General features: G+C 46.8%; 1 protein-coding gene across 1 annotated transcript in view; it reads left to right on the forward strand.

The window, feature by feature from the left end:
- The window catches only part of LOC142591322 (uncharacterized), a 60,364-nt gene extending 47,814 nt beyond the window's left edge, over window positions 1–12,550 (forward strand). The window contains exons 9-10 of the mRNA XM_075703648.1: window positions 10,921–11,523; window positions 12,403–12,550. Coding sequence (XP_075559763.1) covers window positions 10,921–11,520 — 600 coding nt within the window. The 3' untranslated portion in view covers window positions 11,521–11,523; window positions 12,403–12,550. The remainder of the gene's footprint in view (window positions 1–10,920; window positions 11,524–12,402) is intronic.
- Window positions 12,551–16,393: the final 3,843 nt, after the last annotated feature.

The raw sequence follows: 16,393 nt of genomic DNA on the forward strand, positions 1-16,393 counted from the left end.
ATTTTTTTTTCAACGTGAGCCTAATGCCGAAAATCAAGCAGTCAAGATTGGTTATATTCGAAACTACACCTCGCTACGCTTCGTTTGGTCACTGAGGTATACGAATACGAGCCAATTTCAGCTGCAAGAACGTGTCGCAAAAGATATATATATATATATATATATATATATATATATATATATATATATATATATAGATGCGTTTGACAATGACAATTAGCGGCTACAGCGCGCAATTTTTGCGTTTTTCTTCAATTCACTTGTGATGGATTTGGCTCGCTTTTAAATAACATAAACACTGTTCATAATAACTTTACCAAGAAAGAGAGAGAGAGAGAGATGAAGAAGAAAGGCAGAGAGGTTAACCAGATATTAGTCTCCGGTTTGCTACCCCACACAGTGGTTGGGAGATAAGGGTTAGAAAGAGGGCAGAGAAGAAAGGGCTTAAAAGAAATAAGAAAAAATGCACACACACACACACACACACAGACACACAGACAAAGGGCGTTCCAGAGGCCGGTAGGTCTCAAGAAGCGCAGTATAGTGCTTGCACGGCCTTCTTCTGTTACGTTAGGTCCTGTCGATGGTGTCCTTCTTCCAATGGTAGTCAGTCGTCCAGCTGGTTGAGTTCGTGGCGAAGGGATTCCCTCTGTGGACTGTACTGCGTGCAGTCGTACAGAATATGGCCTATCGATCCTTCAAAACGCGACCAACTGGAGGAGACCGATCGCAGGCAGATTGCCGGTGATTGCACGGCGTAAAATATTTGTTTTTGTCCTTTCTTCATAAGCTGTTCCGGCACCATGACTTGCAAATAATTTTTCCCGCACAATACATGTCGCAAAGATTTGATCACGTTCATGATCGTGTTCCACATTGCAGGACGGCATCATATTTATATATATCTGTCACGCACCCCCAACGAGTGATATCACCTTCCCGCCTCACTAGTCACCATGGAATATTACGACGCTTTCATGAAAGTATTCGCTAACATTGTGAGATGGAAGCTACTTTGTATTCGCATGTATTCGTGTATATGTATTCGCATATAGGCAAACATTGTGTACTTATTGAGCTTGACTAAGTTTTTTTCGTGATAGTTGAGATAGTTTGTAACTTTTTGAAATAATTTTCATCCACCTATAACGAGTTTTCGTTTCACATTTATGATACATTTTGTTATAAACTTTTTCTGCAAACGCTCATGTTTCTTGACTTTTGGGATATTTCAAATCAACAAAAACAGTGATGGTAATATTAATGTGTTTATTGAGGGATAAAGGCAAAATCAAGACAGAAAGATGGCGCAGTAAAGAGTGCAAGGAGGGGGAAAGAACGAGGGCTACCAAAACTGCTGATAGAGGCTATGTCACGCTAAATACCTTCAACACGCAAAACAACCTAGCCCTCAACGAACAAAATACATTGCAAGAGACTGAAAGAAGATATAAAAAGAAAAGTGGATGAAAGCGCCAACGATAGTATGGGGCAGGAAAGGCAGGAACACACAGTGGCAAGCTTCACGAAGTCATACGTAGGCATGCATAGACCAGGGATCAAATGCAATATACAATGAAAGGCTACTAAGTCTTCAACCAACGCAATCACATGACAATTTTTCGAAGCCTGGCAAGTGCGACGAATTGCATGCGTGCGCCTGCGTGAAGAACAGGCACACATTAAGGCAAATATAAAGACAGAATCACTCGGGCAAAAGCACGGGCGAAACGCGTTCACTCCAACACACACCTGTAGGACCCACTCACACGTTGCCCAGGGGCGGTGGCTTCTGGACAGGGTCGTAAAGCGAAAAAAAAAATGGCGATAGAATACACAGCATCCTGTAAACTCTAGCAGCGAAGGCTAAAAATAAAACGCAGTTTTGTGAACGTCTATCAGAAGGGCTTCGAGAGTTCCTTACCGGCCTCCGATAGCGTCAAAAATTCCGAAAGTGGGTCATTTCCGCTGCGACATATCTGCGCAGTTAAACGAGATCTGGAGGGGGGTGGGGAGGACGGGGGGACGGTATTCTCGGTGCAATAAATACACGACGGAAGAAGCGAAAGATGGAGGAAAGAAAAAAAGCTCCGCGGCTCTTCTCACATCTTCGAAAGGCGTTGCTTTATGTAACAGTATAACGTCACTCCAAAAAAGAAAGAACAGAGAAGAAACAGAAAGAAACTGAAAAGAATAAGAAACAGGGAAAAAGAAAATGGACCCGAAGGAAACGGACTTCGTATCTTCAACCTGGATTTCTGGTGGGGTGGCTTGGAATGCAAAAACAAAAGAAACTTCGACACTCTCGGATCACGCAAGTTATCGGGCTGTGGGCGGAACGCCGCAATGAGTAGGGGGACACAGGTCACGTGCGTGGCACTATAATTTTCGGCGTCGACCGCTGCAGGCGTAGCACAAGTGTGACATATGGCCGTACATCATATCATATCATATATCATATCGTAGCATATCATATCATATCGCATCAGAAGCAATATAATATATACCGTGTGTCCCACATAACGTTAGAGCCAAGCTACTAAAAAAATAATAAAAATAAAAAAAACGCATGGTGCCATATAAGATTGTGAGCCGTATGGTGTACGGCTACTAGATTCTGACGACCGTACGTTTTAAAATCATATCTTGCGCCGCGTATTTTAAATCACTTTTGTTTGTCTTTGAACAGCTTGGCTAACGTTAGAAGGGACGCCTCATATTTCAAGTCACTGGGGTATAAGGGCAAACACCGGTGTTACGTAGTCTTGTTTCAGGCATGCGCATCACATCCATCTTCCTTTCTTTCCTTCTTTTTGCCGTCGGCGATGCTCGGATGTAGCACATTACGAAAGTAGGCGAAAAATTATGCACCCATCCCTGAGTGTGGCAACGGCGTCGATTAACGTCTGCTCCCAGCGGGCGCAATAACGCCAGAAGGCAAGACCGTGATGCGCATCCGATGTTTGAACGGTCAGGAAGTTGTTTTTTTCTTTCACGTTCATCTTATTCGGCCTGCGCTTAGTTGAGGCGGTACGAAACATTGTGACGTCATAAACGGTTCAGATTAAGGAACTCGTGGTGATAAATCAAACTACCGCCAGTCAGTGCCCCTTTCACCGCAAGGTTGCCTTTTGGACACCAGGGTGCCATAGCTTCTCGATACGGCAAGACACTATCTCTCACATTTGTCATCTTCGAATACCTTGATTCTTTGGTTCATAGGATCCAGAAACTGCATATTAGGTTAGCAGGGACGCCGTAGAGAAGGGGTCCAGATTATTTTTCACATCCCGGGGTTCTGTAGCGTGCCCCCAAAGCATTGTACACAGGCGTCTTTTTTGCATAACGTACCCAATTGAAATGCGACCGCCAAGCATGCAGACATTCGAGCATGCGACCTTGCGCTCAGCGAAGCAACGCGCCACAGCCACTAAGCCACCACAGGGTCTTTGTCACCTTGATCTTCACAGCTTCCTCGCGTACTTCATAGGTGGTGTCTGAGAATCAGCAGTTTTTTTTTTTTCAAGGACGGCTGCATTGAATAGAACTGTCTCATCGATGACTAAGCACGGAACCTTCTTAGAGTACAGGTACAACGAAAAGTACGAAGTTCCACAGCGAGAACTTATGGCTGGAAGCTCTCTGAACACTGCCCGTGAGCTGCCCTTCCGCCCTCTAAACAGGGCCCGAAAAGAACGCACGGCTGGACGGGCAGTGGGTGGAGCTACGGCTACGCGTTCATCGCGGATACCTTCCACTATGGCAACTAGCAAAACTGTCGCATGCATAGGCGGAGTTTGAATTGGCGCATGCAAATTTGCTTTTTAAAAATCGAGATATACATCACCCGGCTCCAAATCCAGTCTGCCTCTTTCGGTTCGCACTTAGCATATTCGCTGCGACCCGCTTCGGCCGTTAACGAAACCGTCGGTTTGTTTATTTATGTATTTTTTTCGAAGTTGTAGAAACTGTAGCAAACGTGTCTGGCAGAACTCATTAGCATGTCTCGACGAGACAGTCTTGGGCCGTTAAGTTAACGCTATCGGTCTTCTTTTTTTATTAGAACTAGTAGAAACTGCACCAAGCGTGTGGCAAGTATTCCCGCCTGGCACTACATGGTCGGAAGACCGCGCCCTGTACTGTGCCAGTGTGCGAACGTACAGTTGAATGCCGGTGACTGGCAATGGCTGCCTCCGGGGGGGCCCCCTTCCGTGGGAGAAATGCATTGCACGTATTCATCCGTCTGCCCATGTATGTGCACGGGCAATTTGAACCTCACGACTCCCCGCCTCGTCAGAGTCACGCCCTCTTGCTCTGCTGCACGAACCTACCCGACATTACCTCCTCCTCCTCCTCCTCCTCCTCCTCCTTCTTCTCCATCCAACGTGCACTTTCGTTCATTCCTCTCAGCCTCCGCTGCTGCACGAGATCGGAGATGAAACGCACAAGAAACAATATATATGAATATATATACCCCACTCCCCCTGACCTACCTGGCTGGTGCCCATTATTAAAGGCGCCCGTCTAATCAAACGATTATAATGTAACCCTGCCCCGGAGGTGTTACAAGCGGCGCACGGTGGTAAAGTGCGCGGCAGACTCTTTCTCCGCCGCTGGAAGTGGCCGCTTACAGTGTGACTTACGCGGAAAGGGGTGTAGCACTCCGCTTAATGGAACACACAGAACACGCACCGTACCGCTCGAGGCGTGACGGGACAGTTTAACTGGGCTTTCTCGTGGTCGTTTGCGCCGTGTCTCTAAGATAACGGCCGTGTGCGCCAAGGAGATAATTTGTAGCCGAGCAGGTCAAAGCGTCGGCAAATTCCGGCGAACCAAGTTACGCGACTGGCTGCCAAGTGATGAGAATGCCCGCATTTGGAGGGACAAAATTTTGATTAAGTTGCCGACCGAAACGTTTATTGTGGGCGTCATTTAAGCAGTTCTGTCGCTTTACACCATGACTGGTCCCTTCCAAACCTCCCCCCTCCCCCCAATACGAGAATGGCTCGTGTGCCTTTAGTATTCCTATGATAACCAGGTACCATGCCACAGTGTGATTCGCTGACAGATTCAAATGTCGCAGTAAGAGCAGTACACGTGTCCATATTGCAGAGGTGAAGGCCTTGCGTTCGTTTCAAGCTCTCCACATTTGAATCACTTAATTCGCGACCTGCGGGGAAGAATTTACCTCGCAATTCTGTTTTGAATCAACTGAAGGAGGGCCAGTAACGATTTTCCATTAATACACATTTTGCCGCACTTCTACAAGGACCAATACGTTACTTTCGGTGTGGTGAGGCGAGAGAACGAGAAACAACATTTTATTGATGATTTTACACTCCGGCTTTCTCAAGGGTCGCCAGCTGCTTCAAGAAATTTCGTACCTAACACGACATTCACTGTTTAAAGGTTGCGTAGACATCAAATATAACAGGAAAAAATACTTATGAGAAATAAAGAGTGCCTGCGCATGTAAGCTCTGGCGACTCTTGTACTAGCATTGCTACATTAGGCCAGAATGTAAAAATGAGCGGTTAAGAAGAAAATGGAAACATCCTCAATTTATTTGTAAGAAGCCAACAAGAAATCGGGCTCCTTGGTTAGCCCCTTTTCTTCTCGTTCAATTTATTTATATAGCATGAGGTTACAATTCATCCGAACTTGGAGTTGCGATAAGCAATTCCTCGTGGTTGAAAGCTTATTTATTTATTTAGTTATTTATTTATTTATTTATTTCAGCATACTGTTGGCCATCGGGCCATTACAGTGGCGGGTCACAGTAAGAATTCCAAGTATCGATACATATCACACATGCAGGAGTATACAAACAACACAATATCAAGTTCCAGATATTGCAAGTGCAGTACAGCAATACAAGTACAACAGTAGATCAGGGAAAGTATTCTGCAGGAGTCCACCTCGTGGACCATCGTCCATTTAGGCCGCTACTGATGGGCTGGGGCCACTCATCTCCTCCTCGCTCGTACAGCTGCATCCAATCAGCAGTGGCTGAAATGGACAGTCCACCAGGATGACTCTTGCAGAATAGCCCCCTCCCCCCGCCCCCCCTGCAGTACAATGCCTCAGAACAATCAGCACATCAAGCTTGATATATTACACGGGGAAAATAAATGTCAACAGTGTAAACCAGACTGCGAAAAATATTCAAGCCCGTCCTCAAAATTTTCTACTGAATTACAACGATGCACTGAAAATGGCGCTGTGTTCCAATAGCCGAGTTGTTTTTTTGGTAAAAATGAATTTGCATATACATTGAACACGTTGCTGGGGTACTTCGTACGCGTATTCATTCATTTATTTCTCTGAGGATTCTTCCTCGGCGCGCTGTAAAATGCTTTGTTATTTCAATGTTGTTTATTTTATTTTTGTCAGCAAAAAGCATAATTTTATCCTGGACAGTTTGGCTGATGTGGGAAGTACCTGCAGGCGTAACATTTCCGTTACTGACTCAGCCGAAGAGCGTTTTGAAAGAAAATGCGTAGCCGCTTGCCTCTGCACAATTTCTAGCACTTTTTTTTTTCACGCCTTTCCTCTTGTCCCCACTCTTCTTTCCGTCTTAACTTCCCCTTTCTCTTCTCCTAGTTCAGGGTAGCAAACCGGATGCTTTTACTCTGGTTAGCCTCCCTGCCTTTCTCCCCTTTGCATATATATACATATATATATAGCGTTTTTATCAGCACAGTTTCATGGGGGTTCCATGCAATATTTGCATACTCCAAAATTGGCAGCACTTACGTGACATATGACGTTAGCGTAACGGGGATGCAAGCAAGCTTCGAATTCCGTCGTAGGTACCTATAGTTTCTTTCCCACTGTTGAGAATTTTTTTTTCAATATGGCTTCTTTATTTTAGGTTGTTTTATATTGGTTGCGCCTAATTTCTCCACTGCGTCGACTGTAGACAGAGGTGTACAGCCTAGAGTTTATTTGTAGGTGAGGAATATTTTATTCTTGCCACTCGTGAAGCAACGGTTTTGTTTCGATTTATTTTCATTTTTCAATCTAGTGCACAAATAACTGACGTCTGCAAGAGAGCCATTAAGCGCTTGCTGGCCATTTGCGTTGCTTATTTCTATATAAATTAAGCAGTCATCTGCAAATAGACTTGATGCTAGCTAACATAGCAAGTATAAACCATATCATGCTCATTTTGCTAAATCCAACATTGAAATGCCATAGGCGTGGGTACTATTAAAATTAAATTATGGAGCTTTACGTGCCAAAACGACTTTCTGATTATGAGGCACGCAGTAGTGGAGGACTCCGGAAATTTCGACCACCTGGGATTCTTTACCGTGCGCCTAAATCTAAGTACACATGTGTTTTCGCATTTCGTCCCCTTCGAAATGCGGCCGCCGTGGACGGGATTTGAACCCGCGACCTCGTGCTCAGCAGTCCAACACCATAGCCACTGAGCAACCACGGCGGGTAAGGCGTCGGTACTATGTTCTCACGTTTAAGTTATTCACCATAGTGCGCCATCTGCTCCCCGAAATTGTTGGAATGTCTTAGCTGTGGAAAACTTCAAGCAATTTCTGATGCCCGAGTATTCAGCCGGCAATTTAAATGCAGCACTTTCGTAGGCCTCAATCTCCATATATAGCATGCCGCCTATAGTTCCAAGCTGTACGCTCAAATGAAAGTGCCAAAAAAGTATGTTGTCTCATTTTCTCTTGCGGACAGATCTGGCATAAGAGTTCTTGTGAATACGGGCCCGGCTTCCTTCGCAATCGGCTCATCCCCCAAACTTCTAATATTGTGCGCACATTTATACAAATGCGTACATAACATTAAATCAGCTCCCAAAATTTACAGGCCTAAAGATAGGACAAAAAGAAAGGCTCAATTTTTTTAGAGCCTTCGTGGGCAGCCTGGGGCTGAGATTTGCCGCCTGCCGGCCTATACTTGCCGTATACTCTGTGTTGGCTATATGGCCATATATCACGGAAAAAGCTAAACACTTTCGCGGAAACCATAGACACCTAAAGTTTTGATAGCGACAGTGTACAGCCTACGCACGAGCGTATAGATCTCTCAACTATTACATTACATTGCGAGAACCTGCATTTGTAAACGATTCCTGGCATCGAATCGGCACACGTACGGAGATATACACCACTCCCTGCCTATTAGGCACAACGCTCCTTTCATACACGTTAAGCAGAGCGAAGCTCGCGGCATTGTCTGTGTCGAGGCTATCCTTGCAAGGCCGGTATGGTGGTGCTTGATGGTGTGGCAGTAGCGGAGTGGGTTTGGCTGTTGCCTGCCTATCGCAATGCCCTCTGCCATGCCTCCCAATTTATGTTAACAAACCTCCTCTCCCAGAAGAGAGACAGGCTGCACAATGGGGGGAACGCCAAAGCTCCTCGGTTTCGTCTGTCGTTCGCTCGGCGGACCGGTTGAGAGGAGGAAGACTCCTGGCGTCTGCTGCTGCTGCTGCTGCTGCTGCTGTTTTGTGGAACACCTCGTCGGTCACAGCGCTCGGAGGCATGCCGCGGATAGGAAAAAGAAGTGCCCCCCCCCCCCCTATCTCTCTCGCTTTTGGGAGCCTGCTTTCGCAGGTCCTTGATGAAGACGGCACGGTGGTGGCGAAAGTGCAGGACGGAGTGCAAACGGTACTACCGCGAGGCACGCCCCTAGAAATGACGACCGACGCAGCCTGCGATGCCCCGGTCAGATCATTGGCTGGTGGCGCCAGGAGACGCCATAACGCCGGCAGCAGCGGCTTCTCTCTTCGTTTTTTTTTTATTATATCTTTTGTCCTTTCCTTGCTCGAGAGGCTCCAGGGTGCTTTCCTCTTAGTGTATAAAAGCCGGTCCCCGCCGTTCGTTGGGCACTCTTGGTCTCTTTGTCTCACGGACAACATCTCACCATGAACGCCGTTGTAAGTATCGAATGCCTCAACTCTCGGACGGCTCGGTGGGTCTGCCGGGCGACGGCCCACGTGGATTTTTAGCCGGTGGTTATGAATTAGTTTTTCAGCGCAAGGATAAAGGGTACAGGGGGAAGGAGGGGGGGGGACAGCAAAGGTTCAACCAAGAACCGTTCGGGCTCGACTTCGAGTACTTGCGGGAACCCTTAATGGGGGCACCTTTAATTGAAAATGTTTACAGACACTTGTGAAGCACATCTCTGTATATGAGGACGTTCTTGGGCCGTTTGGAACTAGTGGCTTTTCTGTACCGCGGATGACGCCTCACAGTCGAAGTTGTAGCTAGAATCAAGTACCGGTACTCGCAGGCTGTTAGGGGGCCCAGCCGGCAACGGACAACGTGGACTTAGGTTTACAGTGCTAGAGTAAGCAACGTGAAGCATAGTCAAAACCGTGTGAGATGGAAACCATAGCAGAAGAATTGCGAAAGTTTCAAGGTGTACTAATGGGATGTAAAGAAAATTTCGACAGGCGTTCGAGCAGAACTGTGTTGGATAAAATAGTGCTTTATGGAAAAGTAAAGAGTGCAGGAATAAGGGGTACCTAGAAACTGATGTTTTATACTTAGCTTATGTATATTATTTTTCTACGCGATGTAGTGGGCAACTTCCAAGGTGCTTACGTGTTCTCGGTTGTTCGAGCTACCAGTATTTACTGGATCGTGGAACGCAAATGCGCATGGATGCGAACATCAACGCATAATGCATCATGCGATATACGAACACACCACGGTCTTACAGTGCATGGTATTGAACCTTACGAGTTTTGCCTACAAGACAAGGAAGCCGGCTGCTTCTTGAATTGGAAGCGGCTAGCACTGTACAGAGGACGAACGTAATTAATTCGACAATTATTCACATACGTTTGTTCGACAAATAGCTGTTCGACAAATTCTCGCTATAAGAATAACAGACTCATTGCCTCTTGGTTTCATAAAACTAACTGATATCTGCTAAATTGTAATGAAGCAGTGCTTACAATGAGATTCCGGCTCAACTTCGAGTACTCACAGGGCACAAATTTTGAAGCATCCTTTGGAAAGAATGCTCGCATAGCAAATGTCGGCTCAGATCATTGGACGTGAGATCTATGCATTATAAAATGAAGTTTCTTTCTTATAGTACTTTAAATCAATACTCTAATTCGAGCTCACCAAGAGCCTTTTGAGTTCGGAACTATACGTGATGCATAATGTATATAAGCTTAATCGGTGCAGCCCAAGTGGTCAATCCAACATGGAGTTAGGTTCCTCGTTGTAGCAAGCTTGTGGTCAAAGTAATTAATATTCTCAATTAATTGATTAGGAGTATGAGCACTGTTTTTAAGCAGTATCGATGCGATAGCGCTGTCATTAGAAAGAATGTTGGAGGAGAATATTTGTAGTGGCAAGGAACAATCTATGCAGCAAAGGTTTCGAAGTTGTTTTGTATTTTATGCACTACGTTACATTGCTTTCTTGCTTCCGACTACGTGGCCGTTAGCTGTATCTTGGCATGTAGTACTCAGAGAGCACATGAATGTCGGTGTTTTTGTGGGCCACTGTATAGTTACCAAGAAATTACAAGACATGCCCAGCATAACCAAAAACATGCTACTCGTATCAACAAACACTGCAACTTCACCGTTGCTGCTTCTCACATATGTAATTAAAGCCGAAATTCAAAATGTGTAATTGGAAACTGCGTTCTGTCTATACCCTTAACGCAATGCCTTCGGACCATGCAGTAGATGTCTGCACTGGCTATTAAATACCTTTCCGCATGGCGAGTTATGACGGGAGTCAGTCAGTACTAGCCGCACCATAACGCAAGAACCTGATAGCTATATAGGATAACAGGGCTTGCAGTAAAGGTCGGTGCCGTTTCTGTTCGCACGAATATCATTTCCAAGACGAGTTCCCATTGTGCATCTCAGTTCGTGGCTCGACACCATTTCTGAACATCCGCTCTTGTGTCCTTGCACGGTAGATCGTACTTCTCGGTCTCGTCTCCGCCGCATCAGCCGGCTTCGTCGGTGGATATGGTGGATATGGTGGCTACGGCGGCTACGGCGGCTACGGCGGCCTCGGCTACGGCGGCTTCGGCTACGGCCATGGCGTAGCCGTCGCTGCCGCCCCCGTCGCTGTCGCTCGTCCCGTGGCCGTGGCTGCCCCAGTGGCCGTCGCTCGCCCCGTGGCTGTGGCCGCTCCTGTGGCCGTTGCTCGTCCCGCTGTGGTAGCTGCCGCCCCCGTCGGCCTCGGCTACGGATACGGAGGATTCGGCTACGGTGGCGGTCTCGGCTATGGTCACGGTCTCGGCTACGGAGCTGGTCTCGCCGTCGCTGCCGCCCCCGCTGTCGCCGTGGCCCGCCCCGTGGCTGTGGCTGCCCCAGTGGCCGTCGCCCGCCCCGTCGTCCACGCCGCCCCTGTCGCTGTGGCTGCTGCTCCTGTTGCTTACGGTGTTGGTCTCGGCTACGGTCACGGTCTCGGCTATGGTCACGGTCTCGGCTACGGCGTTGGTCTCGGATACGGCCACGGTCTCGGATACGGCCATGGTCTCGGCTACGGCGTTGGCTTCAAGAAGTACTAAGCGGTGAGCATCTTTGCTGCAGGTTCTGATTAGATACTTTTCGAATAACTGTCCATACTTAGACCAGCGCACTTTTATTCACTGAGGACAGTCAAAGCAACGTGACGAAGAGTTCGGAGGTGTGTTTGGGAAGGTTCGAGAGCATCACGTTATATGCTCTAATTTGAACAGTACCATGGGGAAGTTCACTGAGCACAGATTGAGCTAGGATGGAAGTAATAAACACACTTTTGAGAGCGTACTCGGTTTTCATGGTCGCACCCCCGCATACCCACTTCTAATTTTTGTTTGGCATGTACATGACTGCAAAATTACGAAGGCTTTAACGCTGAAGTCATGCCGAATACATTCTGCTGCATCCTGCTGCAACGAAACATACGGAGCAATGCAGTCGTGAACATAATGCCAGCGAAAAAAGAAAAAGCCAAATCCTCAAAGAAATTCCGTTATGTCTATGACGTACGGAGCTGCCTCATTGAAAATGCTGGACTTTTGTAGGGAACCAGGGCCGATTTCACAAAGCTTTTCATTAGTAAGCGCTGTTTGTTGTTGGTCGGCTGCCTTTGATAAAACGAGCGGCAGCAGGACTCGCTGATATTTTCTTACGAAGAATTCTATCACAAGTGCTTTTTGTGAATACGGGCCCTGCCTCTCACCCACACACGCAGTGGGAACGTTTTGAGAAACGAGGGCGAAGAAGTTACTCATGAAAATGTGTATTATCATCTCTATTGCAATACTTCGAGCGGGAGTACCATCTTCGGCTGGTGCTTAATTCTTTAGGACAACGTTATTGAAAGCTTCCTGTATTAAATTGCGGTGCCGTTGCTCCACCAATAGTGCGTCATTCTGACTGTTCTCTCGTATCTTTTTGTTTTACAGGTTTCACCACATCAGGATCTCATGCGATCACCTCCTCCCTTGTGGTGGATTCCCATGGATTCCATTGCCAAAAAGCTTCGCTTCACAAGTCACAGCAAGCGACCAAGATTGTGTTCAAAATAAATTGTTCGGGTTATGACGGGGTGCGTTTTCCCAAAACGAAAAAAAAAGACAAAACCTGTTCTCTGTCGTTCACTCGTGAGCAACCTGCAATGCCTCGACAGGGCTTAGGGTTGGTCACTAGCGATGGCGCCCGTTCCAATCTGCTTCAAGCGTTTCCAGTACAACTTCAAGCGGTCGCGATCTGATTTACTGATTCATGATATACAACGTCCCAACGCAAATGCTTGGGGACCATGGCAGACGCAGTAATTAGAGAGTGCGGAATAATTTCGTCCACCAAGAGTTCTGTAACGCACATCTAAGTCTGAGTACGCGAGTGTTTTTTGTTTTCTGCTTAAATCCAAATCCCGCCCTCCCCGCACTGGGAGTCAAACCCGCAACCTCGTGCTACGCAGCAAGATGACATGATCGCTTAGCAACCGTGGTGATTGCACTCCCTTAAACGTAAACCAATAAGAGAACATGGCTTGTGTTTTTTTTTCTTACGGGCTTAGCCTTTCTAAGTAGCCAATCACTACGAAAAAGAAAGCAGCAACTCTAGGAAGGACAGAGAAAAGCAGAAGGCAGGGAGGTTAACCAGACTAATCTCCGGCTGGCTACTCTACACCAGCAGCAACTCTAGTGGGAAAAGCGCATTATGCTGGACAGCCCATACTGTTGATCGCGGCGTTAATTCCACGCCCCCGTGCCTCTCTTATATGGCGTATAGACAAACGTGCGCGCCTGACAAGCCATGGACGCAGCAACGTTTTGAAATAACCATAAATTTCATATCTAGGTCAGCGAGGTTCTCGAGGTAGCGGCATTTGAATGCCTCGAACAGTCGCGACTGCGCCGGGGGGAAGAAAAAATCCTTTCAAAGCGGCCGTGATCGCGTCGTCTTAACGTGGCCCAGGCAATTATACCGACGCCAACGCACCGCCATTCTAAAGGGGATTAGTTTGCGTGCAGGCGCACAATCGAACGCCTGCTTACTGGTGGGTAGTTGTCGACCGTTTATAACTAGGCGTGGCCGCAAAGAAAAAAAAAAGAAACGTTAGTTGTATAACGGCTATCAACTCGTATGTAGGGCGCACAACCTCAGGTTCATGGGGTTCTTCCTAATTCCTCCGATAAGGCTCGAAAGGTATATCAGTCTGCGCGTGCTACGTTCACGATAAAGCCTTCACGCGTATCTTTCTCGACGGCGTATGTTCTCTGCTGTCTGGCATAACTCTGGAACCACCCCTAAGTTGTGCTGGCGCAGTTAACCAACTGCATTTACAGACAAGAAGAAAAAAAAATGCAGTGACGAGACTCATGCTCTTTTGAACACATGCTCTGGCTGTGCCCAGCTCTTAACGCCTCTTCACCCATCACGAAAGAACAGTGGGAGGAATCTCTCAAGAGCAGCAATCTCCACATTCAACTCCAGGCTGTCCGGAGGGCGCACGACATTGCGGCGGCACTTAGTCTCCCGGTCCCATCGTGGGCAGAGCCACCGACTTGATCTCCGGGAGCCTTCGGCTTTGGCTCCCGAAGATCTCAGACCCTCAGGACTCAAATAAATTTGTTGTCCTGTCATGTCACTACTACGTGCCACTTTGACAACGGCGTACGGCATCTGGGAGTTTTATTTCTAAAGCACAGGTCGAGCACGCAACGAACTCAGGTGACTGTGACGGTGGGTGTGCTGTAGTCGGAAGGACGAACGCGGGTGCTAACAAAAAAAATTACGTGCGCCTAGACGGCTATAACGAGCCTAGAAGCTCGATGTACCATAGTTTAATTACGTAACAGACAATGTGATTTGACAGTAGAGCACGTGTGAGCTTCAATTTTTGGTCTTTGCATCATGAACGTCGGAGTCAATACGCAATACCTATGCGAACTGGCAGAGAACAAGTGCGGTTACCCGCCATGGTTGCTTAGTGGCTGTGGTGTTGCGCTTCTAAGCGAGAGGTCGCGGAATCGAATACCGGCCACGGCGGTCGCATTGGAATGGGTGCGATATGCAAAACCGCCTGTGTCTAAATTGTTCGCAGGAATATTTGAACTTCGAAAGGTAAATGTAATGTGTAATTTTGTATAGATTTATGCTTTCTGCGACTACTTAACTAAGCGCGAATGTATACCGGCTGTCGAGGTACAAGACTGTATCTGTATATACCTCTCTTTGTCCATTTTTGGGTTACTCGATGACTTATCCATCATGGCGGCGCCTCGTATTGACAAATTAGGTACTTGCTGTGGCATGACCTTTATATAGCTACCTTCAAGCACAACTTTATTGCTGTAAAAAAATAGAGAGAAAGAAAGAGAGAAAAATAAAAACGTAGTAAAGAGTCAGCTGAGTGAACGTCGAAAATATACCTTTCTTTTTACCACGTGCCAGGCCCTTTCCTGAATTAAAGAAGAAAAAAAAAACAGAATTTCGCTTCAAGGAATACCTTTAGAAGGGTCGTTCGGTTGCCTCGAGCCCGCTGCATTGATTTCCGGGAAGATTACGCCACGTCGCAGGCGAAACACGCGACATCTCGCTTTTCTGGTGGTGGTATCCCGATTTGGAACAGCTTCGGTGCTGTTGGTTCCTGTACGCGTAAATCTGTGGTGGATGACGAGCTGAATGGAGTAGGAACTTTTACGCTTGAACCCTCACTTCATTCTGTTCTACCGCGCACGTTTCAATGTAATGCCCCTGGTTCTACTCCTTGATAGTCAAACCGCGCGAAGAGATTCGCTATATAGTTAATAGGTGGGGTGTTTTTCTAGGCCGAACTTAAAAGGAAAAAAATTATTGGACTAATTAACAGTACTTGTAAAATTGAGTTCTTTACTAAATATATGACGCCACATACCGAGAATTGAAGCAGTTGATATGCTGAGGAAGGCAGTGCTCTCGAGATAGGCGCAGTCAAATTTTCAGGCAAAATCCATTTTTTCTACTTACATCTTTCTTTCTTTTTTTATTAAAACGTCATTTAATGCACTGAAGCACAAACGACAGTAAGTAGGACGCCAGTGTACTTCGATTCTCGCACACTTTGGAAATGAATTATATCTCAAACTGTTGCCCTACGAATAAGTTCCAAGTGGACACGCTTTGAGAACTTCTCTGCTACACAGTTCGTGAATTCCGATGCGTGCCGTAATGTAATTAGTTACAAATTTAAGTATAGCGATTTGATTAATCAGACGGGTAGGCATACTAATTTCGTGAGCAGGTAATACCCGTCTCATCGAGTAATCCCGTTCAAGGGTTAGCAGGTTGACGCTAACTTGCACAGCCGTATAAAAGAAAGATATGTATAGTCTAAAGAAAAACGGCAGGGTATGAAATCATTCGGGAGTGCCCCACTCCGGCGTACCACCTAATCAGGATCGCGGTTTTCGCACGTGAAACGACAGAGTGCATTTCTCTAAACGGTTCAGTGTGAACGTCGTATCGACCATCATGTGCTGGTCAATCGGTCAGTCGGCAAGAAGTCTAACGCCGTAAGTGCTATCCGTCTAACATGGGGTGCGGGCCTCACGTGATCTCGGTGACGTCACGCCAAGCGCGGCTACTGTCGCCTGCTTCATCCGATCGCCGCACCCCTTTCACTTCTCTTCCGCTACTGTGCTTCCTTCTCCGCTCTTTAATGTCCTCCTCCTTACCCTGCTTACCCTCTCCGCTCTACCATGCGAGAAGATCGTCCGCCTAACTATCAAAATTGTGCGAAGTAGACAAAGAAAGCCACCTCTTTGAAGGAGCTCCAAGCAATGTACAATAGGCATGATTGCAGCATACCCTGTCATACTCCATGTACAGTGATAGAGCGTAATGTGGGACTGAAATACACGAACGTTAAATTAAAACACCGAATACCAGCGATATTAAAACGGCTGA

This window comes from Dermacentor variabilis, chromosome 8 (assembly GCF_050947875.1).
Source record: "Dermacentor variabilis isolate Ectoservices chromosome 8, ASM5094787v1, whole genome shotgun sequence".
Taxonomy (NCBI): domain Eukaryota; kingdom Metazoa; phylum Arthropoda; class Arachnida; order Ixodida; family Ixodidae; genus Dermacentor; species Dermacentor variabilis.